General features: G+C 52.7%; 4 protein-coding genes across 5 annotated transcripts; 2 read left to right on the forward strand and 2 right to left on the reverse strand.

Moving 5' to 3' along the window:
• Positions 1-13,223: 13,223 nt before the first annotated feature.
• Positions 13,224-14,006, reverse strand: LOC148591639 (feather beta keratin-like). Of its 2 annotated transcripts, none has more exons than XM_088537239.1 (2): positions 13,909-14,006; positions 13,224-13,557 (listed from the first exon to the last, which is right to left on the reverse strand). In XM_088537239.1, exon 2 carries the CDS (start codon positions 13,536-13,538, stop codon positions 13,224-13,226), a length of 315 nt encoding a protein of 104 aa, XP_088393365.1. In that variant the 5' UTR covers positions 13,539-13,557; positions 13,909-14,006. The 2 variants fall into 2 exon arrangements, with proteins under 2 accessions (XP_088393365.1, XP_088393366.1); XM_088537240.1 differs by having other exon boundaries at positions 13,224-13,543; positions 13,917-13,983.
• Positions 14,007-15,191: 1,185 nt separating this feature from the next.
• Positions 15,192-15,967, forward strand: LOC148591640 (feather beta keratin-like). Its single transcript, XM_088537129.1, has 2 exons — positions 15,192-15,260; positions 15,648-15,967. Exon 2 carries the CDS (start codon positions 15,653-15,655, stop codon positions 15,965-15,967), a length of 315 nt encoding a protein of 104 aa, XP_088393255.1. The 5' UTR covers positions 15,192-15,260; positions 15,648-15,652.
• A 4,014-nt stretch (positions 15,968-19,981) lies between these two features.
• Positions 19,982-20,808, reverse strand: LOC148591641 (feather keratin Cos1-2-like). Its single transcript, XM_088537219.1, has 3 exons — positions 20,676-20,808; positions 20,380-20,388; positions 19,982-20,303 (listed from the first exon to the last, which is right to left on the reverse strand). The coding sequence occupies exon 3, from the start codon at positions 20,291-20,293 to the stop codon at positions 19,982-19,984; it is 312 nt and encodes a 103-aa protein (XP_088393345.1). The 5' UTR covers positions 20,294-20,303; positions 20,380-20,388; positions 20,676-20,808.
• A 3,220-nt stretch (positions 20,809-24,028) lies between these two features.
• On the forward strand, positions 24,029-24,791 carry LOC148591642 (feather beta keratin-like). Its single transcript, XM_088537139.1, has 2 exons — positions 24,029-24,097; positions 24,472-24,791. The coding sequence occupies exon 2, from the start codon at positions 24,477-24,479 to the stop codon at positions 24,789-24,791; it is 315 nt and encodes a 104-aa protein (XP_088393265.1). The 5' UTR covers positions 24,029-24,097; positions 24,472-24,476.
• The last annotated feature ends 591 nt before the right edge of the window (positions 24,792-25,382 follow it).

Here is a 25,382-nt window from a genome sequence, read left to right on the forward strand (position 1 = left end):
GTCTGCGGAGCTGGAGGCACCTGTGAGAGAGGCCAGGGAGGAGGCAGAGCAGCTGAGTGCATGAGGCACAGGCTGACACCCTGCCATGAGGGAGCCAAGGCACCTGCTGGACTGGGAGTTGGGGGCTGTGCAGGGCTCAGGCACACGGGCTTCTTTACCTTGTCCTGCCAAGGGCCTACCAATAGCAAACGCCCAAGAAGGCTGCTGCCTACCCCATACTCTACCAGGTACAGCAGCCAAACCCCAACTTCTCAAAAAAGACCTTCTCTTGCCTTCTCTTGCCTTGCCTTCCCTTCCCTTCCCTGCCCCACAAAGAGGAGCTGCAAGACTTAGACAATTATAGAGACAGGATCAGCTGAGACGACCACCAAAGACAGACCTTGTCTCCAAGTGGGAGGAAAGAGGGAAAAGGCATTCAGACTCACCTGGTTCCTGTGGAGAAAGATGGAGAGAAGTGGATGAGAGAGCCAGCACTGGGGCTGCCTTTTATACTCGTCTTACACTGCCCCCGGGTCTGAGGCATGCTTGTCAGAGGTGACAATTTTCTGACAAGCTCCTCTCCAATGCAAAACATCCCTGCTAATGATATGCGCTGTGTTTTTGTTTCCTACATTGCTGTCCTTTCATTTCCTGCTTTATGCCTTGCCCATGCCCCCATGAAGGCATGTTCTAAATGCTCAGATGAAAGGCCTAAGGTCTTCCAGGGCAGGAACATGTAAGTGACACAGGTCAACCCCAGAGGGGTCCAGCACAGGCAGGTGATGTTGACGTGGGTCATTCCTGCCAGGTTGCTTATGTCCCCGTTGACCGGAAGGGGCCCAGCTCTGGCAAACATTGCAGAGCCTGGCACACATCACAGCATGCTTCCCCAGGCCAGGGCAAATATCCCCTGCCCTGTGCTAAAGGGATCGCAAAGACCAACTCTAGCTTTAGGTATAGGAGAGAGAAGCACCAAGATATCCTGCCCTCCCCATGCTGGCCATTCCTGTGAGGCTCTCCTTCCAGAGCAGTGTCAGTGGTGTCTGGCATGAGATGCAGGCCCCTCCTGTCAGGCTAATGCCAAGGGCCCTTGTGCAGCTCATCAGCCTGGCGCTGAGGTTGCCAGACCTGGTTCTGAAGCACAAGGATGTGCATCTTGATGTCACTGCCTATGAAAGGAAGGAGACACCCCCTGTGTTGCACAGGGAGAGGCACAGAGCTGCTGCCTCCTTCGGTGTTCAGCCACCAGCATTTATTTCCCCGGCCCTCCCTGAAAGGTGAGTGCCCAGCAGCAGCTGTGGTGGGGCACAAGGGACATGTGATTCACGTGCCAAAGCTTGCTGAAAGGCCATGAGGGATATCGGGAGAAGGCTTTCTTTCCAACGAGGGCTGCGTGCAGTGTGTAAGATGCCCGAGTGCATCTCCCCCCGGGGGCTTGTCTATCTGGGCTCAGCTCCAACTTTCAGAGAGCACAGCAGACAGCTTGCCTGCACAAGCCTGTGCCTGGCCCTGGTGCCTGCTCATCTGCAGTCAGACTCTGACATGCAGATGAATACTTCTTTTGCCCTTGCACTTGTCACATCCCTGCGGGCTTGCACAGCAGTCGAGGGACTATGTCACAGCCTGATTACCGTTAGCAACGCTCATCGTGGCCTTCTCTTGCTGACTCATCTCTCCGGTTCAAGCTCAGACTTGCCACGCAAAAGAACCTGAGCCTCACAAAGCACAGGGAGACGGGGTGCCTGATTTTCAGAGAAAAGGCATGCAATAGTTTGGAGAGATTCCATCCTGCCACAACCAGCTTCACCGATAACACAGAGTCACAGAATGGTTGAGGTTTCTAAGGGACCTCTAGAGAGCATCTAGTCCAATCTCCGTGCTCAAGCAGGGACACCTAGAGCGCATGGCATCCAGGTCGGTTTGGAAGATCCTCAGAGAAGGAGACTCCACAACCTCTCTGGGCAGCCTGTTCCAGGGCTCTGTCACCCTCACAGTAAAGACGTTCTTCCTCACATGGAGGTGGAACTTCCTGTGTTTCAATTTGCACCCATTACCTCTTGTCCTGTCACTGGCCACCACCGAGAGTGTTTTGCCCCATCCTCTTTACTCTCTCCCCTCACGTATGTGGAGGTGTGCTGTTGCATTGGGTGATGTGCTGCTTGCCACGGCCTAGGAGCTCGGATGCTGCACAGGAACTGATGGGGAACTGCTAAGGCTCCTGCAGCCCTTGGAATAGTCCCTCACGCTGCTCTTGCATGCTGGTAACAGTGCTCTTGTCATGGCTAACCATAAGCATGTCACGAGTGACAACCAAGTTCTGGAGGTGAGGTGAAGGATGTGAGAAGACCTCTGCAAATTTCTCCTGTTAATGTGGGCCCGCTGCTGACGAGAGAGAGTGCCCTGGTGTCAAGGGGTACTGAAAAGGTGGAGTTCCTGAATGTGGCCTTTGTTTCAGTTTTTACTGCTCAGGGCAGTGCTTGGAAATCCAAGGTCCTTGAGTCAAGGGAGAAGGTCTGGAGAAAGGAAGATTTTGCCTTGGTGGAAGAGGATTCGGCTAGAGATCATTTAGGCAAACCTGACACCCACACATCCGTGAGCCCCAATGACATGCAGCCATGAGTGCTGAGGCAGCTGGCAGATGTGATTGCTAGGCCATTCTCCATCATCCTGGAAAGGTTATGAAGACCAGGAAGAGTGCTAGAGAACTGGAAGAAAGCCAGTGTCACTGCTGACTTCAAAAAGGACAAGGAGGAGGACCCAGGAAATTAGAGACCAGTCAGCCTGCCCTGCCTGCCTGGAAGGTGATGGAGCAACTGAACCTGGATGAGCTCAGAGCTCTCTAAGCTTATCCTCCTCTAAGCACATGGAGGATAAGAACATGATCAAGTGCAGTTAGCATGGATTCACCAATGGGAAATGAATATTAATGAGCCTGAGAGCCACCTCTGTTGGGATGGCTAGCTGGGTAGAGGAGGAGAGAGCAGGGGATGTTGTCTCCTTTGACTTCCGCAAGGCTTTGGACTCTCTGCCATAATATCCTCCTAGGTAAACTCAGCAGATTTGGGCTAGATGCATGCACAGCAAGGGTGATGGAGAACTGTCAGAATGGCAGATGCTCAGTGACAAAGTGTCTAGCTGGAGGCCTGTAGCTCACAGTGTTTCCCAGGGGCTAGGAATGACTCCACTCTTGTTCAACCTCTTCATCAATGATCTGCACTAAGACATAGAGCACAGCCTCAGCAAGTTTACAAAAGTGGGAGGAATGGCTCAAACACTACAAGGCTGTGTGGCCATTGAGAGAGGCGTGTACACTCTGGAGAAAGTTTGGCAGAGTGAGGCATCTTATGAAGTTCAGGAAAGGGAAGTGCTGCCCCGAGAGAGAAAGAACCCCATGCAGCAGTACAGGTTTGGGGGTGACCAGCTGGAGAGCAGCTCTGTGGAGAAGAACCTGCAGGTGCTCATGGAGAGTAAGCTAGACATGAGGCAGCAATGTGTCCTTGTGCCGAAGAAGGCCACTGCTTTCCTGGGGTGCCTTAGGAAGAGTCTTGCCAGCAGGATGTGAGACGTGGTTCTCAGCCTCTACTCAGCCTTGCTGAGGACCCCTGCGGTGTCCTGTGTGCGGTTCTGGGTTCCCCAGTACAGAGGTAAAGACAGTGGCATGTGGTGAAAAAATTACCCTTTGTCCTGTCATTGGCCACCACTGAGAAGAGTTTTGTCCCATCCTCTTTACCCTCTACCCTGAGGTTGAAGTATCCTGTTGCCCTGGGTGATGTACTGCTTGCCAAGGCCTAGGAGCTTGGATGCTGCACAGGAACTGATGAGGAACTGCCAGTCCCTCATGGTGGATGACCCTTTGACCTGCCTCCAGTGCATGAAGACATGCCTCATCCTTCTCTCTGCTTTCTCCCATCTCACTAAACTGGTCACCTCTTTTCAGCTCCCCAGGGAGGTGGGATGTGCTGGTGGGATATATCTTTCCATATCACCCCTATCTTATCCTCCTCAATCTTATCCTATCACCTTTGCAGCATCCAGAGTGATACTGAAGTTGCCTGTGAATACCTGCAACTTCTGTTCCTGTTTCTGGTGCCTGCTGATCTGGAATCTGTACCTGGCATGTGGATGACTTCGCTGCTTGCCCTCAGCCATAGTCCACCTGGATGGACTAGCAGCTATGCAGCTAGAACAGCAGTCATGTGATATAGCTTGATTAATGTCAACCCTTATTTTGTTCCTTTCCTATCAACTCACCTGCAAGTCTCATTCTTTGACTTGCTAGATACAAGAGTCTGAGCACCATGAGGCACAGACAGATGAAAAGCATGGTCTCCAGAGCAAAAGCATGAGATGGTTTGGAGAGCCTCCCTCATGCCACAACCAGCTGCAACGATCTATTGAGCTGCCCTCTAGATTCAGATGATGTGTTACTTGCCAAGAGCTAGGAGCTCTGTTGCAGAGGAACTGGCAAGGAACTGCCAAGGCTTGTGTGGCCCTTGGACTATTCCCTCATTCTGCCCTTCCATGTGGGTAGCAGTTATCCTGTCACACCTCATCATAACATATCAAGAGTGTCACCTCAAGTCTGTGCAAGGAACTGGACTCCCCCACACACAAAGGCAAAACCCTATATGCCCACACACTACAAAAGCATGCCAAGGCATGTATGTTTATATGCAGAGGTATGCACACACAGAAGTTGCACGCCCACATTCATAAAGTTATGGGATGTGTGCAAATGTGCACATACTCAGTGTCTCCTGGCTCCATTCAGGGTCCATGACCCCACAGTGCTCCAGTGCAAAGGTCAAACACAGTCCAAGACTCCTTTACCCCCAAAACAGGGATGGGAATGGCTGAAGAGGTGGAAGGGCATTTTGCCTGGCACCCAGCAAGGGGCACCCAATGGAGTCAGACACACGGTTTCTCCTGGGGAGGTCCAATGAGGAAAGCCTACCTATCCAGGTGCAAATAACACCAGCTGCTGGGGCTGAGTGTAGACATAGGCTTTCCCTGAATGTCCTGAACCATGAGATAATTACTAGACTTGGTCGTGCAAGCCCAGTTTGAGGTTTATCTGTCTGCAAGGCATGAGGGATGTACAGCAGGAAATCCCCTATATGCCTTTCTTCACTAAGGTGGGTCAGAGGGTATGCAGTGCTTTAATGCACTGCCCAGAGGCATTCAGCTCTGGCACCCACAGGAAGGAACAGTACAGGAGTCAGTGAAGCTGGGAGGTGCTGGCCCTCTCCTTACTTGGCTTTGCAGACTGCTTGGCCCATTCCCACAGACCTGCACTTTCGTCTGGACTAACAGTCCCAAGCCCAGAATTTCATTCTACCACCATTCCAGATATCTGTATTCAGCTTCTCTAAGATAGCAGGAGAAGGGACTGCAGCTGAGCCACAGATGTGAGATGTAGCAGCGTGGATGCTGTGCCATGCACCGTGGGGCCCAAGACACTATTTGAGTATATGGGTCCTTCTCAGTGACTGCTGCAGAGGTGCTGCAAGGTTTTCTTGCACTTTCAGGGAGCCCTAAACACCATGTAGCGGGGCAAAGTCATGTTGACAGCCTAGGGCTGGGTAGGTGCAGAAGGGGTTGCCAAAGGCTTCGTTATTGCTGGGACTCTGCCTCTGGCATGGACTTACAAGGCAGGAAAGCCCACCTGTGACCAGCAAGTTTTGTGTGAATAAGAAACTTGTCACATGCAAAAGCATAGCCTCGCATGTACAGAGCCTGAGGCACACCAAAGTTTGTAGTGTGATGCCTTTGCTGAGTACTTTAAGCCTGAGTGCTCATCATATCTCCAGAGAGCCTTCTTGTGGTAGCAGAGAGATCTACCTGGAGCAGCAGTGAGAGTTTTTTGCTCTACCTTCAGGGTTGAGGTGTGGAGGCTGCTTTGAGCTGGCAGAGGGAGTACAAGGGAGGCATCTGCAAGTATCAGCTGGTTCATTCTGGGAGGTCCCAGAATGAAGGGGAATGAAGGTCCCATGAAGGGGAGAGCTTGACATGATCTTGATTTTCCTGGTAGCCTGGCGGGCCTGGCAGGCTTAAGTGAGACATGACTTTCATATATGGTGGGGAATGACCAAGAGTTTGTGCTGTCAGGGATAGAGGTGTGGGGACATAATTCGTGCCCTTTTCAGGCAATGGAGGCTGTTTCTGTGGGGATGGAGGGGGCTGCAGATAGGACATGGCAGAGGCTGCCAGGAGGCTGCCAGGATGGCCACAGGTCTGTAGCACTTGGCCTGTGAGCAGAAGAGGACCATTCTGAGAGAATGGGGTATGCTGAACCAGGAGAAGAAGAAGCTGTGGTGTGGGAAGCTACTGGCAGGTCTAGAGTACCTCTGGGGAGGTCACTGAGAAAACAGAGACAGGCTCTTCAGTAGAGTGCATGGCAGGAGGACAGGAGAGTGGGCATAAAATGGAAGGAGAGCAGTCCAGACTACATACAAGGAAATCCATTTTTTACCCCAAGGACATAAGTCAAGCAGAGCAACAAGTTGCCCAGTGAGGCTGTGCACTCATCATCCTTAGAGGTTTGCGATAGTGCAGCAGATAAAGAACCGAACAGCCTGGTTACACCTCATGGCTGATCTGCCTGGTATCAGGAGGATGGACGAGATGACTCCAGAGGCCCCTTCTCAACTGAATGGTCCTTCGATCCTATTATCTAGGACCCTCTGTTAGGTAGACCTCCCCACCAGGGGAAGGGCTACACTACACAACACTTTCTGAGCACAGATATGGGCAGTTCTGGGAGTTTTCCTTCAACTTTATGCTGTCTGGGAGATCACATGGCCTATGTTTTAACAGCTATAGGCTGTTGCAACACTATTTTGCCAAAGCTTCTATGGCTTTTTTTTTGTTGTTGTTTACCCTACTCATGTGATAGTTTTATAGTTTTCTTCCTGTCTTCTGGACTTACCCCTGCAAATCGGGCTGATGTTACAACTGCAGTGGATTTTCTGGGTGTTCTTATTGGTTCTCAAACCAGCTGATATGTTCATCATAATGTAAGTGACAATGTATGAAAAAGAGATTCGTGTGGTACTGCCCTTCTTATAGGTTCAGGTGGATCTTCAGCCAGAAACGTGTACCCTCTGAGTCCCAACATCTCACCAATTTTTGACCATGCAGTCACCTTCACCGTATTGTTCTTCCTTTGGTGGGATCTCTCCCAAGCTGCCAAGAAAGGAAAGTATTGCTCTGTGTGGTTCACAAAGGTGCTGGTTCTAGTTCTGCTTTCTCCTCAGGGTGTAAAAGGGCTTCCTTTTATGTTGTCTGACCCTTTCTTCTTCCATGTCTATGCCCATTGTCTACTGTCCTACAGCCATGCACCCTAGGGAAGAGCTTGGCTCTATCTTCTCAGTGACCTCCCCAGAGCAGTGGGATAGCGGCCAGGAGGTTCCCACACCACAGCTGTTCTTCTCCTGACTCGGCATGTCCCCTTCCCTCACAGTGGACCCCCTCTCCTCACAGGCCAAGTGCTCCAGACCCGTGACCAGCCTGGCAGCCCACCGCTGCATACTATGCACTTGTGCAATGTATTTCTTGCATTAGAGAGAGACTAAAGTGGACATGGAATTCTTCATGCAGTTGAATGTGTCTTGAACAGAGCTGGCTAATCACTCCCATTAAACTACTAACTGTGCTCCTCTTAATGCAGCCAAGAATGCTGCTGGCTCTCTGGTGTCACGGAACAGAGTTGTAGCCTTCCTGAAGGGTTTTCCTCTGGCCTTCCTAGGAGACTTTTTCTTGAGTTGCAAATTCACCGGGCAGAGTGTAGGTTGCATCTCTGCTACCCCAAAAGCTCTGTACCACGGCTCAGGGAGATGCCCGGCTGTGTCTTGCCGCAGTGTGACCAAGCCATAAGCATGGAAGAAGGCTCAGAGGAGACAGGCAAAGGGTGAGGTTGGCGTGAAACTCAGGAATCATGTAGGATGCAACTCGCTGATCACATCTGTTCTACAGACAACTGACTTCATTTCAACACACAAGGCCCCAGAGCAATGACCTTTGTGTTAGATTAGCAGATGTATCTGTTGGGTGGATTAAGTGGTGTAAATGTTTCTTCCAGAGTTGATCAAGTGAATGTACATGTCTCCTGAGATTAGCCAGGCCAGCCTGGGAGAAGTGTATACATGGCTCAGCCCAACACAGGGTACAAAACCCAACATCTCGTGTAAAATGGAAATGATTTAAAAAAGGAATTGCGGAGAAAGTCTAAGGCTTGAGCTGGTTTAAGCACATGTACGCCTTCCCAGCGCCTGGGGAGGTCCAGAATCCTGCCGGTGAGTGTGTTATAAAGACAGCGAATGTCAAGGACTGACCTGTTTTCACGGAACGAGTGGTGGTGGGGGTGAGTGACACAATGCACTTCACTCGTGGGAAAGAAATAGGAATAGGTTTTATTGGTAATGACAATGGTTTCACGAGATTCTATGGCAAGGTAACTTATTAGTTACTGCATAGAGGTTCGAGATACACACAGGATTACCAAGGACGCTCTCCCATTGGGTCATGAGGTTCAGATTGGACCCCCTTGCTTTCCAAACTCCTTCTGAGAGGAGTCTGGGTGCGGCTGTATCCAATCCTAGTCCCAGACCTGGTCATCGGTTTATGTCTAAGGGATTTGTGCACAGTTACAAGGTAAAGTTTACAAATTCAAAAAGAGAAAGGCGCGCTATAGTCACTTACCATGAATCTGTAGTGGGAAGGATCTCTTAACCTCGAGGAGTATCCCTGAGAGGCATGCCTGCTCAAAGGGAGATCCTGACGTGCAGCCCACTGCCATACAAGGAGAGCTCAATGGGCTCTTGGGCTGTCCCCATATTTATCGACTGATATTGACTGATAGTCATTCTTTCAATTCAGAAATGACTGTTGGCTGGTGTACTCACAGTTAGCCTTGTCTCCCCATCAGGATAGGGCCATCAGGACTGTTATTGATGGTTAATGCCTGGGTGAGGGAAGAAATCAGGGAGGCAGCTACCAGGATCAGATAATGTGGTAGTTAACACCTGAACAGGGCTATTTGTAAGAAGTCAGGATGAGCTGGGGAAGGAGCATATCCATCACACCTGTGCAACAGCACATTTATACTGTGATCACTTGTATTGTGATATTGCTGAATCACATGGCTAAATCAAAAATTGCATGTAAAAGCAAATATCTTCAAACATCAATCATTCCTTTTCCATTCTTCGCATGCATGGAATATCAGAAAGAAGCTGGTCAGAGAGTAGACGACTGACAAGCAGTTCTGCACTGCTTCTTCCTCAGCTGTAAGCTTCTCTCCAGCCTGTTCTGCTGTTAGAACACTGCTCTGGGGAGCTACTGGACACACTTGGGACACTTGAACAACACCCCTACCCCTCCTCTGCCTCTGAGTCTCTCCCAGCTTGCTGCTCCCCAGACACTTTCCCCAGGAAAAGCAGAGCATCCTTGCAAGCAGGGGGATGACATGCGCTGTCTGCAAGCCTGTTCCTTCCCATCCTCACTCCTGCTCTCCTTGGGTAGCCATCTTCTGTCAGAGCTTGTTCCAGCAGCACAGCTCCATCCAGAGGAAAAGACACTCCTTCCCCCAAGCACCCATGGGGATGCTGTCTCTTCAGGGCCACCCGCAGCCACAGCTCTTCCCTGAGCTCCGTCTCCCAGTTCAAAGGAGCCACACTGAGGCCCAGAGGACATTTCTGGGCAGAGGTGCTGAGAGGCAGGGCCCAATGACTACATGCACTGGAGTAACCATGAATGTCCTTCTCAGTTCCAAGGAGCCGTGCAGCCTAGGTCAGATGGCATCCAGCGGGAGTATGCTAGTGGGGAAGTGAGGATAGGAAATGATCACGGAGTGTCCTCTTTCACCCCTCCTGGGAAACCTGCAGGCTCAGTTACTTCCCTGAAATGCCTGTACACCAATGTGCGAAGCGTGGGGAATAAGCAGGACGAACTGGAGATCTGTGTGCGGTCCCAGCGTCATGATCTCATTGGAATCACAGAGACATGGTGGGATAGCTCGCACGACTGGAGCATTGCCATGGAAGGCTATGTGCTCTTTAGGAAGGACAGGCTGGGAAGGTGAGGTGGTGGAGTTGCTCTTTATGTGAGAGAGGAACTGGAATGCATGGAGCTCAACCTGGGAGTGGAGGATGAGCGAGTTGAGAGCTTGTGGGTAAGGATTAGAGGGTAGGCTAATGTGGGAGACACTGTGGTGGGTGTCTGCTACAGGCCACCTGACCAGGATGAGGAAGTTGATGAGGCCTTTTATAGTCAGCTGGATGTTGCCTCATGGTCCCAGGCCCTGGTTCTCATGGGGGACTTCAACTACCCCGACATCAACTGGAAGGACAACACAGCCAGGCACAAACAGTCCTGGAGGTTCCTGCAGAGCGTCGATGATAACTTTTTGACGCAGGTTGTGGAGGAGCCAATGAGGAGAGGTGGGCTACTGGACCTCGTGCTATCAAATAGGGAGGGCCTAGTAGGAGATGTGAAGGTGGGGGGTAGCCTCGGCTGCAGTGACCATGAGTTGGTGGAGTTCAGGATCCAACGAGGAGGAAGCAGGGCTGTAGGTAGACTTGCAACGATGGACTTCAGGAGGGCCAGCTTTAGCCTCTTCAGAGACCTCCTCGGTAGAATCCCATGGGCTAGAGCTCTAGAAGGTAGGGGGGCCCAAGAGAGCTGGTTAGTTTTCAAGCGGCACTTCCTCCACGCCCAGCAACAGTGCATCCCTGTGTGTAAGAAGTCAGGCAGAGGGGGCAGGAGACCTGCGTGGATGAGCAAGGAGCTTGTGGCAATGCTCAAGCAGAAGGCGACAGTATACAGAATGTGGAAAAAAGGACAGACCCCCCTGGGAGAAATACAGGAACGTAGTCTGGGAATGCAGAGATGCAACAAGGAAAGCTAAGGAGCAGTTGGAACACAATCTGGCAAGGGATGTTAAAAATAACAAGAAAAGCTTCTTCAAATATATTAACAGCAAAAGGAAAATGTGGGTCCGCTCGTGAATGGGGTGGGTACCCTGGTTACAAATAACACAGAAAAAGCAGAGCTGGTGAATGCCTTCTTTGCTTCGGTGTTTACCAAGGGCAGCCCTTTAGAGCCCCAGGCCCTAGGGACAGGAGAAGAAGCCGGGGGAGAGGAAGACTTGCCCTGGGTAGAGGAAGATTGGGTCAGAGAGCACCTAAGGAACCTCGATACCCACAAATCCATGGGCCCTGATGGGATGCACCCCAGAGTTCTGCGGGAGCTGGCAGAGGTCATAGCTAAGCCACTCTCCATCATCTTTCAAAGATCCTGGAGAACAGGGGAGGTGCCGGAAGACTGGAAGAAGGTCAATGTCACACCAGTCTTCAAAAAAGGCAAGGAGGAGGACCCAGGCAACTACAGGCCAGTGAGCCTCACCTCCATCCCCGGAAAAGTGATGGAATGGCTTATAGTGGCCATTGTCTCCAGGCACATGGAGGACAAGAATGTGCTCAAGAGTAGTCAGCATCTATTCACCAAGGGGAAATCTTGCTTGACTAATCTTATAGCCTTCTATGATGAAATGACCGGCTGGCTAGATGAGGGGAGAGTGGTGGATGTCGTCTATCTTGACTTCACCAAGGCTTTTGACACCGTCCCTCACAACATCCTCCTGGGCAAGCTCCGGAAGTGTGGGATAGATTAGTGCACAGTGAGGTGGATTAGGAACTGGCTGGATGGCAGAGCTCAGAGGGTGGTGATCAGCAGTGCAGAGTATAGTTGGAGGCCTGTAGCTAGCAGGATCTGCCAAGGGTCAGTCCTTGGTCCAGTCCTGTTCAGTTTATTCATCAGTGACCTGGATGAAGGCACAGAGTGCTCCCTCAGCAAGTTTGCTGATGACACAAAACTGGGAGGAGTAGCCGATACCCCAGAGGGCTGCGTTGCCATCAAAAGGGACCTGGACAGACTGGACAACTGGGCGGTGAAAAACCTCATGAAATTCAAAAAGGCCAAGTGAAGGTTCTGCACCTGGGGAGGAAGAACCCCAGACACCAGTACAGGCTGGGGACTGACCTTCTGGAGAGCAGCTCTGCAGAGAAAGACCTGGGTGTCATGGTGGACGACAAGTTGACCATGAGGCAGCAGTGCACTCTTGTGGCCAAGAAGGCCAATGGGATCCTGGGGTGCATTAAGAAGAGCGTCTCCAGCAGCTCGAGGGAGGGGATCCTGCCCCTCTACTCAGCCCTAGTGAGGCCACATCTGGAGTACTGTGTCCAGTTCTGGGCTCCACAGTAAAAGAGGGATATGGAGCTTCTGGAGAGAGTCCAGCACAGGGCCACAAGGATGATCAGGGGCCTGGAACATCTCCCCTATGAGGAGAGACTGAGGGAGCTGGGCCTGTTCAGCCTGGAGAAGAGAAGGCTGAGAGGGGATCTAATCAGTGTCTATAAGAACTAGAGGTAATGGCCACAAACTGAAGCACCAAAAGTTCCACAGGAACTTAAGGAAAATTTTTTTAACAGTGAGGGTGACAGAGCACTGGAACAGGCTGCCCAGAGAGGTTGTGGAGTCTCCTTCTCTGGAGATCTTCAAAACCCGCTTGGATGCAGTCCTGTGCCACGCACTCTAGGTGACCCTGCGTGTGCAGAGGGGTTGGACTAGATGACCTCTAGAGGTCCCTTCCAACCTTAAGCATTCTATGATTCTATGAAGGGCGTCTACAAGAAAATGGCTAGAGAGTGTCCACCCTCTAGTTCCTTTGGGAAATTTAAAGGGGTCTCATGTGCTCCCAAGTCAACGTAGTTACCCCAGAGCACTTCCTTTCTCCCTGGGCAGCATTGGAGAATAACCACGGAGGGAAGAATGCTGTGGAGACCCAGGCATACATGCAGAAGACCTTTAATGTGTCACCAGAGAAAAACGAGTTAGCTCGTCCAAGCAGAGGTCCTGCGGAAAGGAGCACCAGGGGCAGAAAAAAACGTACACCTGCACAGCAGGAGGGGCCAGCAGGGTCCCCAAAGCAGGCTTTGGAGGACTGCAAGGTGCACATCAGCAGAAGACAGCCAGGACAACGCAGTGAAAGGGGAGAATGGAAGGAGGGGAAGGCAAAGACGGGACTTGCTCTGAGAGGGCCGAGGCTGGCCCTCTCCAGCATTCCCTTGGGAGGGCAGATACAATCAAAGAGACCATCTGAATGCTGTGTGCAAGAGAGGCATCCTCATTTCAGTGCCATCTTCTGGTTGCCTGGGGGTCCTTCTAGAGGGTCTTCACCAGCACGTTTAGCAGGGCAGGCACCTCCTGCTGCCACAGATGCGGCCACTGAGGCCAAGACCAGAGAGGCTGAAGCCCCCGGAGTTGATGGGCACTCCCTGAGAGCTGAGGATGCTGCCAATGGCAGCAGACGTGGAGGATCCCACGGCGGTGTTCTGTGGGAAGGAGCTGAGGATGGGTCCGGGCAGGGTCACCACCACAGGAGAGGGCTCGATGACGACATTGGAGTCCTGGCACTGCCTGACACAGGGCTCGTTGCAGCTGTTGGCCAGCGGGGTGGGACCACAGGGCCGGCATGGCACACAGGGTTCGTAGCAGGACATGTCTGAGAGTGGGAGGCACCTGTGAGAGAGGCAGAGCATGGGGGAACTCATGAGGAGCAACACATGACACTACCACAAGGGACACAGGGTTTCTGGGAGGCCGTAAAATGGTCGTCATGCAGCTCAAAACACAGCTCTTTTGCCTATACCCCAAGAGCCCTGCCAAGGGCAGCCAGAGCCAAAGAGGATTCTGCCCACACCACAACAACCTTAAGGCAAGCACCCGCAAACTCCTCTCATGGCTCTCATCAGCTCAAAAATTCTGCCCTCTCCCCCTCCCAGCACTCCCAACACCCAGCACAGCACAGCAGTTATCAGGTGAGATGAGCTGTGGGAGCAAGAGAAGGAGCAGCAAGAGAAAGGGATTCACACTCACCTGTTCCCAAGGAGGTGGAGGCAAGAGAAGTGGATGGAAGAGTGTGGAGTTTGACTGTCTTTTATAGTGCTCCTGTGCTGCCCCAGGCCCAGAGACACCCAGGGCCTGGCGAGTAATTTTCCAGCACGCTCACCTCAAATGCAAAATAGCTCTTCTCATGGCGCGGGTGGTGTTTGTTGTCTCATCAATGGGGCCTTTTCATTTCCTCATTTCTGGCATGCCCATTCTGCCTCCCAGGACCCTGCTCTAAACTGTCATGAAGGGCTCAAAGATTTTTGAGCAGGAGTTGGCAGTATGCACAGAAGTGATGGCGCAAGTGCTGGAGGAGTCGTCCTGTGCAGAGAGGGCCGATATCGGCCTAGAGTCCTTTGTTGGAGCTGCTTGTGATGCCCTTGCAAGAAGGAGTGCTGCACCACAAACTCTCTGACCTGAGCCCGAGCCTTTGCTCTCTCCATAATCTTCTCATAGTCCTGAAGGCAAATCCTACCAGGCAAGACACAAGGCCAAGGAGGCTTTGCGTATCTCAGCTTTTTCTACCTGCTCTGTGGTCACCTCACCATGGGATTGAGCTCCATGAGCTCCCCCAGCTTCCACGTCCTTCACAGGGTCACCAGCTCCATGTATGGCTACGCGCACCTTTTCCTAAATGTTTCTTTTCACTGCCAGTGTAACAGTAAAGGCCTCTGTGTTCTCTATGGCCAGCTTCAGCTCATAGTGCTCTTTGTCTTTCCTAATCCCAGCTCCGTCTCCTGGAACAAAACTCTCCCCACAGCAAAGAGTATCAGGAGGAAGAGAGACAAACTCTGCAGTGCAGCCCACCTGTTTGGGGTGAGGTGGGGGCAAGGAGCAGTGATAGCTGGAGAGATCCAGGCAGAAGGATATGGCACATCCACATGCCTGGGGAGCCTTGGGTGCTTGCCTGGGGACTAGAGAACTGAGAAAGCCTGCGCCCCTTCCAGGCAAAGGAGTCACAGACAACCCCACAAGAGTGCCACGGCCCCATATTTGTGTCCATGCTGGGTCCCTGCCACACATGGGCCATCACTTCTATGCATACTGCCATGCTCCTGCTCCGCATATCCATGTCCCTCTAATGCCAGTGCCTGAAGGCAGCGTCTGTGGAGAACGGGCATGCCAAAAGTGAGGAAATGAAAGGCTCCATTGAAGGGAAAACCATCATCAACCATGCCATGAGCAAAGCCATTTTGCATTTGAGGTGAGCGTGCTGGAAAATTACTGGCCAGGCCCTGGGTGTCTCTGGTCCCAGGGCAGTGCAGGAGCACTATAAAAGACAGGCAAACTCTCCATTCTCCATCCACTTCTCTTGCCTCCACCTCCTTGGGAACAGGTGAGTGTAATGCACTTTCTCTTCACCCTCATGTACCTGCAGCACATATCAGCTGATAGATGTTGTGCTGGGCTTTGCTTCATGTTGGGCGTGCTTGGAATGGAGAGATAGGGCAGAGGTTCTGGGCTGGTGAAAGCCATGAGAGAGGTGTTTGCTGGGCTTGTCTTAGCGTTTGTTTTGGCTGAGGAGAAACCTCATGGCTCTGGCTGCCCTTGGCAGGGCTCTTCGGGTTGAAGCAAAAGAGCTGTGTTTTGGACTGCACGACGTCCATGTTACAGCCCCCCGAAGCCCTGAGTCCCTTGTGGTAGTGTCACGCGTTGCTCCTAATGAGTTCCCCCATGCTCTGCTTCCTCCTTGGCCTCTCTCACAGGTTCCTCCAGCTCCTCAGACATGTCCTGCTACGAACCGTGCGTGCCATGCCGGCCCTGCGGGCCCACCCCGCTGGCCAACAGCTGCACTGAGCCCTGTGTCAGGCAGTGCCAGGACTCCAATGTCATCATCGAGCCCTCTCCTGTGGTGGTGACCCTGCCCGGACCCATCCTCAGCTCCTTCCCGCAGAACACCGCCGTGGGATCCTCCACGTCCGCTGCCGTTGGCAGCATCCTCAGCTCTCAGGGAGTGCCCATCAACTCCGGGGGCTTCAGCCTCTCTGGCCTTGACCTTGGTGGCCGCATCTGTGGCAGCAGGAGGTGCCTGCCCTGCTAAATGTGCTGGTGAAGGCCCCAGAGGAGCACCCCCACATACCCAGAAGATGGCACTGCAATGAAGACGCACCCCTTGGGCACTGGATTCAGAGCGACTGGGTGATTCCGGCTACGCCTGCTAAGGAAGGCCCTCTAGGGGGTCTGCCTAGTCTCTCTCACAGCACAGCCTATGTCTGCATTTATGTTCTTCTGCTCTTTCATTTTCTGCTACTGTCTCCTTGCTTTCTTCTTCCATCTCAATGCGCACCTAGAAAGGAACTGCTTGGCGGGAACTCCTGCATGGACTGATGTCCAGCAGGAACTCTCCTGCAGCCCCGTGCTGCAGACTCTCAGGTCACCCTCATGCACCTCGTGCGCTGTGACATCGATTCAAACGCATCCTGTTTCCCCGTCTCTACTCAATAAAGCTCTTCTGCATGGCCATCAGTGTCCCTATGTTGTGCTTCCGTCGGTAGGACCTCTCCCAAGATGCCGAGGAAGGAATGTATTGCTCTGTGCGGTTCACAAAGGTGCTGCTGCTCACCTGCTCTGAGGACTCCTAATCTTTCAGCAGCTCCAACCCTGCTTTCTAAGCTTCTCCACCTGTGTGGGATTCTTTGCACTCCTGGCACACATTTCAGAGATTGCTATCCACTCTTGTGTGCATACGCTGTCTCTTTTCCTAACATAACCCAAACACTGCAAAGCAAGTAGTAGAGAGAGGGTTGGATGAATGTGTCAGCTGTCTTGAGGACCCAGGAGTAAACCAGAAGAACCCATAAAGTTCTTTGATATTGTTGTAACAGAAGCTCCAGGCTTTCCAGCAGCAAATGCAGAAGAAAGCCAGCAAGAAAAAAAAAAAGAAGAAAAGAAAACAAAAAGAAAAAAAAAACCCTGAGAGCAGTGAAGGAAAATCCTGCCGTGGAAGCTTTGGCAAAACGTGGTTCCAATAATTCACAGCTGGAGCATCATAGTTTCGTGTTGTCCCCCAGGTGGGACAGAGCTGCTTTCTGCAAGGCTTTCTTCCTCTGAACAGAGGATGCTGGAAATGGCCCAACATGGCGCAACTCTGTGCCCAGGAACCAGAGTGCTCTGTGGTCATTCCCTTGAGTCCTCCCCCATGGCAGCATGTCACTCCCAAGGCTATCACTTCCCACAGTGGGGTAGCTTACCCAATGCAGGAGTTAGGATCATAGAACCAAAGGACAGGTCAGGTAGGAAGGGACTTCTGGAGTGCCTCAGGATAGATCCAAGAAAGCTCAGCCATTAGGTCGAAGCAGCTTGCCCAGGACTTGCTTTATCTGCTCTGCTATGCCATTCTTCCAAGGGTGGCAATGGCACAGTCTCACTTGGCATCTGGTTCTACTTCTGGATTCTCCTCAGGGTGTAAAAGGTTTTCCTATTATGTTGTCTGACCCTCTCTTCTTCCATGTCTATGCCTGTGGGAGATGGTATACCTTGAGGCAAAACAGCACTCTCCCATGACCCTGAAGGAATAGTGCATACTGTTCTTTCCTTTGCTGTTCCCAGGCGAAATGTACTTTAGAGAATAGCTGGAGACGGCACAGGGCCAACTGATTACTGGCATCTGCAAGGCCACGAATGCAAAGCTGATTGGCTCTAGCAGACATTGTGTTAATATATAAGGCGTTCACTTGAGCAGTAGAGGAGATGCCAATTCTGGATTCCGATTCTGATTAAACATAAATTGCGGTCTGTGTAGTCATTCGCCACCTAGGCCCATTGTCTGCTGTCCTCCAGCCACATACCCTAGGGAAGAGCTTGGCTCTGTCTTCTCAGTGACCTCCCCAGAACAGTGGGATAGCTGCCAAGAGATGCCCACGTCTCCTGACTCGGCACATCCCCTTCCCTCACAGTGGGCTTCGTCTCCTCACAGGCCAAGTGCTCCAGACCCGTGACCAGCCTGGCAGCCCACCGCTGCATACTATGCACTTGCGCCATGTCTTTCCTGCATCAAAGAGAAACTAAAAATGGACATGGAATTCTTCATGCAGTTGAATGCATCTTGAGCAGAGTTGGCTAATCACTCCCATTAAACTACTAACTGTGCTCCTCTTAATGCAGCCCAGAATGCTGCTGACTCTCTGGTGTCACGGAACAGAGTTGCCAGTTGCAGCCTTCCTGAAGGGTTTGCCTCTGGCCTTCTTAGGAGACTTTTTCTTGAGCGGAGTTGCAAATTCACTGGGCACAGAGTGTAGGTTGCATCTCTACTACCACGAAAGCTTTGCACCATGGCTCAGGGAGATGCCCGGCTGTGTCTTGCCGCAGTGCGACCAAGCCATAAGCATGGAAGAAGGCTCAGAGGAGACGGGCAAAGGGTGAGGTTGGTGTGAAACTCAGGAACCATGTAGGATGCAACTCGCTGATCACATCTGTTCTACAGACAACTGACTTCATTTCAACACACAGGGCCCCAGAGCAATGACCTTTGTGTTAGATTAGCAGATGCATCTGCTGAGTGGATTAAGTGGTGTAAATGTTTCTTCCAGAGTTGATCAAGTGAATGTACATGTCTCCTGAGATTAGTCAGGCCAGCCTGGGAGAAGTGTATACGTGGCTCAGCCGAACACAGGGTATAAAACCCAACATCTCGTGTAAAACAGAAATGATTTAAAAAAGGAATTGTGGAGAAAGTCAAAGGCTTGAGATGCTTTCAGCACATGTATTCATTCCCAGCGCCAGGCGAGGACCAGGATCCTGCCGGTGGGCGTGTTCTAAAGACAGGGAATATCAAGCCCGTGAGTAGTGGACTGACCTGTGCAACTGCACGTTTGTAGTGTGATCACTTGTATTGTGATATTGCTGAATCGTGTGGCTAAATCAAAAATCGCACGAAAAAGCAAATATCTTCAAACATCAGGCTTTCTTTTTTGACTCCTCAGATGCACAGAATATCAGATAGGAGCTGGTCAGAGACTACCCGACTCTGACAATCAGTTCTGCACTGCTTCTTCCTCAGCTGTAAGCTTCTCTCCAGCCTTCCTGCTGTTAGAACACTACTCTGGGAAGCTACTGGACACACTTGGGACACTTGAACAACACCCCTACCCCTCCTCTGGCCCTGAGTCACTCCCAGCTTGCCGCTCCCCAGACACTTTCCCCAGGAAAAGCAGAGCATCCTTGCAAGCAGGGGGATGACATGCGCTGTCTGCAAGCCTATTCCCTCCCATCCTCACTCCTGCTCTCCTTGGGTAGCCATCTTCTGTCAGAGCTGCTTCCACCAGTTAAGTTCCACCCAGAGGAAGAGATACTCCTTCCCTCAAGCACTCATGGGGATGCTGTCCCTCCAGGGCCACCCACAGCCACAGCTCTTCCCCAAGCTCTGTCTCCCAGTTCAAAGGAGCCACACTGAGGCCCAGAGGACATTTCTGGGCAGAGGTGCTGAGAGACAGGGCCCAATGACTACATGCACTGGAGTAACCACGAATGTCCTTCTCAGCTCCAAGGAAGGGCGTCTACAAGACCACAGCTGCAGAGTGCCCACCCTCTAGTTCCTTTGGGAAATTTAAAGGGGTCTCATGTGCTCCCAAGTCAACACAGTCACCCCAGAAAATTGCCTTTCTCCTTGGGCATCTTGGGAGAATAACCACAGAAAAAAGAACACTACAGAGACCCAGGCATGCATGCAGAAGACCTTTAATGAGTCACCAGAGAAAAACGAGCTAGCTCATCCAAGCAGAGGTCCAGGGGAAGGGAGCACCAGGGGCAGACAAAAGCCTGCACCTGCACAGCGGGAGGGGCCAGCAGGGTCCCCAAAGCAGGCTTTGGGGGACTGCATGGCCCACATCAGCAGAAGACAGCCTGGACAACGCAGCGAAAGGGGAGAGTGGAAGGAGGGAAACTCAAAGACGGGACTTGCTCTGAGAGAGCCGAGGCTGGCCCTCTCCAGCATTCCCTTGGGAGGGCAGTTACAATCAAAGACACCGTCTGAATGCCGTGTGCAAGACAGGCAGTCTCTTGCAGTGCCATCTTCTGGTTGCCTGGGGGTCCTTCTAGAGGGTCTTCACCAGCACGTTTAGCAGGGGAGGCACCTGGTGCCACAGGAGCGGCCACTGAGGCCAAGGCCAGAGAGGCTGAAGCCCCCGGAGTTGATGGGCACTCCCTGAGAGCTGAGGATGCTGCCAACGGCAGCAGATGTGGAGGATCCCACGGCGGTGTTCTGCGGGAAGGAGCTGAGGATGGGTCCAGGCAGGGTCACCACCACAGGAGAGGGCTGGATGACAATGGTGGAGTCCTGGCACTGCCTGACACAGGGCTCATTGCAGCTGTTGGCCAGCGGGGTGGGGCCGCAGGGCCGGCATGGCACGCACGGGTCGCAGCAGGACATGTCTGAGGAGCTGGAGGCACCTGCGAGAGAGGCCAGGGAGGAAGCAGAGCATGAGGGAACTCATTAGGAGCAACACGTGACACTACCACAAGGGACTCAGGGCTTCTGGTGGGCCATAACCTGGAGGTCGTTCAGCTCAAAATACAGCTCTTTTGCCTCAACCCCAAGAGCCCTGCCAAGGGCAGCCAGAGCCAAAGAGGATTCTGCCCACACCACAACAACCTTAAGGTAAACACCAGCAAACACCCCTCTCATGGCTCTCACCAGCCCAGATCCTTTGCCCTCTTTCCCCCTCCGAACACTGCTAACACCCAGCACAGCAGTTATCAGCTGAGATGAGCTGTGGGAGCAGGAGAAGGAGCAGCAAGAGAAAGGGCTTCACACTCACCTGTTCCCAAGGAGGTGGAGGCAAGAGAAGTGGATGGAAGAGTGTGGAGTTTGGCTGTCTTTTATAGTGCTCCTGTGCTGCCCCAGGCCCAGAGACACCCAGGGCCTGACCAGTAATTTTGCAGCACGCTCACCTCAAATGCAAAATAGCTCTTCTCATGGCGCGGGTGGTATTTGTTGTCTCATCAATGGAGCCTTTTCATTTCCTCATTTCTGGCATGCCCATTCTGCCTCCCAGGACCCTTCTCTAAACTGTCACGTAGGGCTCAAAGATTTTTTGAGCAGGAGTTGGCAGTATGCATAGAGGTGATGGTGCAAGTGCTGGAGGAGTCCTCCTGTGCAGAGAGGGCCGATATTGGCCTAGAGTCCTTTGTTGGAGCTGCTTGTGATGCCCTTGCAAGAAGGAGCGCTCTACCACAAACTCTCTGGCCGGAGCACGAGCCTTTGCTCTCTCCCAGCTCCCTCTGGCCATCAGTTCATTTTCCGCAACGTCCTCAAAATCGTTTGAGGCCCTTTAGCTCTGGGAGCAGCAGCGAGGTCAGGCAGGAGGGCAATGGCTACTGGGGCTCCTTAGGGTTGCGCCTGGGGACATCCTGCTACTTGGAAGAATTTTCTGCAGGGCAGCGTTGGATCTGCCCATGCTGGACAGGAATTCAGCCCTGCATGTGGTGTGTGGCTGCAGCCAGGACCCACGCTTGGCTTAGCCTCATGCCAGTAGGGTGACACATGGCCTTCCTTAAGGCCTTCCTTGGTTGTGGCTCACCACGGGTTGGTCCCGGCATCACGAGACTTGGCTGACACAGTTCCTGTCTCAGGAAGTCAAAGGGAGCTTTGCAGGGAGGCTGTGCTCTCCCTGAGAGCTAGTGGAGTTTGTCCCAGCAAGCACAGTCACTGAAGACATCCCTGTATGCTTCTGGGATGCATACTAGCTGCCTCCATATCTCCAGGGCAGGGAAGCCCTTTTTTCTTGCCTCAGTGAAGAGGCAATGACTCCTTGATGTATTCTGAGAGGCTTTCATACCCAGGGACCTTCTCAACACATGCCCCAGGCATGTGGCAGGGTCCTGCCAGCCCCCGATGGTGTCCTGCCACAGGTCCTCCTGGCTCTTGAAGCCTTGTTGGGGAGGCTCGAGTATCCTGCTCAAGCCCCCAACACCCATCTGGGACAGGCAAAGCTTTCTTTGTTTCCACAATGCTGCTGGGTTGTGCTTCGAACTAAAGTGGGCTTTGGGGCATGGGAGGAGATGGGTGACTAAGACTTTATGCCGTAGGAACACATATTGCCTGCTAGCTCCGGATGACTTCGGCCGGCATGCAGATGTCTTGCAACACTTTCTCTCCCTCCACACAGCCAGCAGCTCATAAGACTCCAGTTGGACCATTCCCACAGGCTGTCTAGCACCCCTGAATGGACACCCTGTTATAACGTAGATTGGCTGATCCGTGCAGTTAGCTGTCATCTGCAAGCTTGATGCGGAGGCACTCTCTTGCTTCCACCATGTCATCGAGAGAGATTATTGTAGAGGACAATTCCCAGCAGAGATCCTGCTGGTACCACCCTTCCTATAGGCCTCCACTGGAGCCTGGCTCACAAACCCCTACCCTCCGAGTCCCACCAACCCCCAATTTTTGCCGATTCTGTACTCACACACTGAGAGCACAGCATCCTCAGTCGGATACAAGGCTATTTTGGGAGACAGTGTCGAAAGAGAAATAAGAGACGGAAAGAGAGAATGTAGTTCCCCCATTGTCCTTTGCACCATTTATAGCCATAAGCCTTTTATTCTCCAGGCATCTACTTTTTATTCTCCAGGCAGGACGCTAGAGAATTGGCTTGGCAAGATATCGGCCAGCACTCTCGGCTCCCTTGGACGCACTCTGCCAGGAGTCATGGGCCTGCACAGGTCAGCTCCTCTGAAACAATCCTTCATTTGATCCTCCTCACTGCTGGGAGGGATGTTCCTCCTCCTTGAACCCTCTGGAAGGTCACAGAAGCCTGGCAGGGCTTCCTGGCAAAGACTGAGGCAGAGAAAGGATTGAGTGCCCCAGCCTTATCAGCATCCACTCTCACTGACTCATGCACCCCATTCAGCGGTGGATCTTCATTTCACTCGGTCAGCTTTCTGCGTCTGCTATAGCAGTGGAAGCTCTTCCCCGGAGGCCCCCGGCCAGTCTCAACTCCAGAGGAGCTTTGATTTTCCTAGCAGCCTCCCTACATACTCCAGACACGTCCCACTCCTTTGTTGCAAAGTGTTTGCCACCACTTGGCTCCCACCATGGACTGCTGCACGGCATCGCTCCTGCGCCAGTGCACCACTTGGCACTTCCCTTTGATAAAGTGCATGACATAGCTGTCTGTCCCTTGCCCAGTCTGTTGAGGCCTTGCAGTGACCTTGGCCACCTCCCTCAGCACTCGCAGAGGCGTCCCATCAGCTCCTACGCACTTGCTTCTGTTCCATTACTTTCAAGAGCCACAGCTTGAACCTCCTGTACATAAAGTGAGTCTTCCTTGCTCCAAATCTTCTCATAGTCCTGAAGGCAAATCCTACAAGGAAGACGCAAGGCCAAGGAGGCTTTGCGTATCTCAGCCTTTTCTGCCCCCTCTGTGGTGACCTTGCCATGGGATTGAGCTCCACCACCAGCCTCCACGTCCTTCACAAGGTCACCAGCTCCATGCATGGCTACGCCCACCTTTTCCTAAATGTTTCTTTTCGCTGCCAGTATAACAGTAAAGGCCTATCTGTTGCTCTATGGCCAGCTTCAGCCCATAGTGCTCTCTGCATATCCTAATCCCAGCTCTGCCTCCTGAAACAAAACTCTCCCCACAGCAAAGAGTATCAGGAGGAAGAGAGACAAACTCTGCAGTGCAGCCCACCTGTTTGGGGTGAGGTGGGGGCAAGGAGCAGTGACAGCTGGAGAGATCCAGGCAGTAAGGAGGGAGAGAGCAGGATATGGCACATCCACATGCCTGGGGAGCCTTGGGTGCTTGCCTGGGGACTAGAGAACAGAGAGGACCTGGGCCCCTTCCAGGCAAAGGAGTCACAGACAACCCCACAAGAGTGCCACGGCCCCATATTTGTGTCCGTGCTGGGCCCCTGCCACACATGGGCCATCACTTCTATGCATACTGCCATGCTCCTGCTCCGCATATCCTTGGCCCTCTAATGCCAGTGCCTGAAGGCAGCGTCTGTGGAGAATGGGCATGCCAGAAATGAGGAAATGAAAGGCTCCGTTGAAGGGAAAACCATCATCAACCATGCCATGAGCAAAGCCATTTTGCATTTGAGGTGAGCGTGCTGGAAAATTACTGGCCAGGCCCTGGGTGTCTCTGGTCCCAGGGCAGTGCAGGAGCACTATAAAAGACAGGCAAACTCTCCACTCTCCATCCACTTCTCTTGCCTCCACCTCCCTGGGACCAGGTGAGTGTAAAGCTCTTTCTCTTTGCCCTCATGTACCTACAGCACATCTCAACTGATAGCTGTTGTGCTTGGCTGAGTGTTGGGAGTGCTTGGGAGGAGGGGAGATGGCAGAGCTTCGGGGTTGGTGAGAGCCATGAGAGGGGTGTTTGCTGGTGCTTGCCTTAGGGTTGCTGGGGTGTGGGCAGAACACTCTTTTGCTCTTGCTGCCTTGGCAGGACTCTTGGGGTTGAGGCCAAAGAGCTGTGTTTTGGGCTGCACGACATCCAGGTTATGGCCCCCCACAAGCCCTGAGTCCCTTGTGGTAGTGTCACGTGTTGCTCCTCATGAGTTTCCCCATGCTCTGCTTCCTCCCTCACAGGTGCCTCCCACTCTCAGACATGTCCTGCTACGAATCCTGTGTGCCATGCCGGCCCTGCGGCCCCACTCCGCTGGCCAACAGCTGCAACGAGCCCTGTGTCAGGCAGTGCCAGGACTCCAATGTTTTCATCCAGCCCTCTTCCGTGGTGGTGACCCTGCCCGGACCCATCCTCAGCTCCTTCCCGCAGAACACTGCCGTGGGATCCTCCACGTCCGCTGCCGTTGGCAGCATCCTCAGCTCTCAGGGAGTGCCCATCAACTCCGGGGGCTTCAGCCTCTCTGGCCTTGACCTTGGTGGCCGCATCTGTGGCAGCAGGAGGTGCCTGCCCTGCTAAACGTGCTGGTGAAGGCCCCAGAGGAGCACCCCCACATACCCAGAAGATGGTACTGCAATGAAGACGCACCCCTTGGGCACTGGATTCAGAGCGACTGGGTGATTCCGGCTACGCCTGCTAAGGAAGGCCCTCTAGGGGGTCTGCCTAGTCTCTCTCACAGCACAGCCTATGTCTGCATTTATGTTCTGCTCTTTCATTTTCTGCTACTGTCTCCTCGCTGTCTTCTTCCACCTCAATGCGCACCTAGAAAAGAACTGCTAGGTGGGAACTCCTACATGGACTGATGTCCAGCAGGAACTCTCCTGCAGCCCCATGCTGCAGACTCTCAGGTCACCCTCATGCACTTCGTGCGCTGTGACGTCCATTCAAATGCATCCTGTTTCCCTGTCTCTACTCAATAAAGCTCTTCTGCATGGCCATCAGTGTCCCAGTGTTGTTCTTCCCTTGGTGGGACCTCTCCCAAGACGCCGAGGAAGGAATTTATTGCTCTGTGTGGTTCACAGAGGTGCTGCTGTTCTGTGCCCAGGAAGCAGAGTGCTCTGTGGTCATTCCCTTGAGTCCTCCCCCACGGCAGCATGTCACTCCCAAGGC

The sequence above is a fragment of the Tinamus guttatus genome, unplaced genomic scaffold (genome assembly GCF_059628265.1).
Source record: "Tinamus guttatus ecotype Peru unplaced genomic scaffold, ASM5962826v1 Tinamus_guttatus_pri_ptg000732l, whole genome shotgun sequence".
NCBI lineage: Eukaryota > Metazoa > Chordata > Aves > Tinamiformes > Tinamidae > Tinamus > Tinamus guttatus.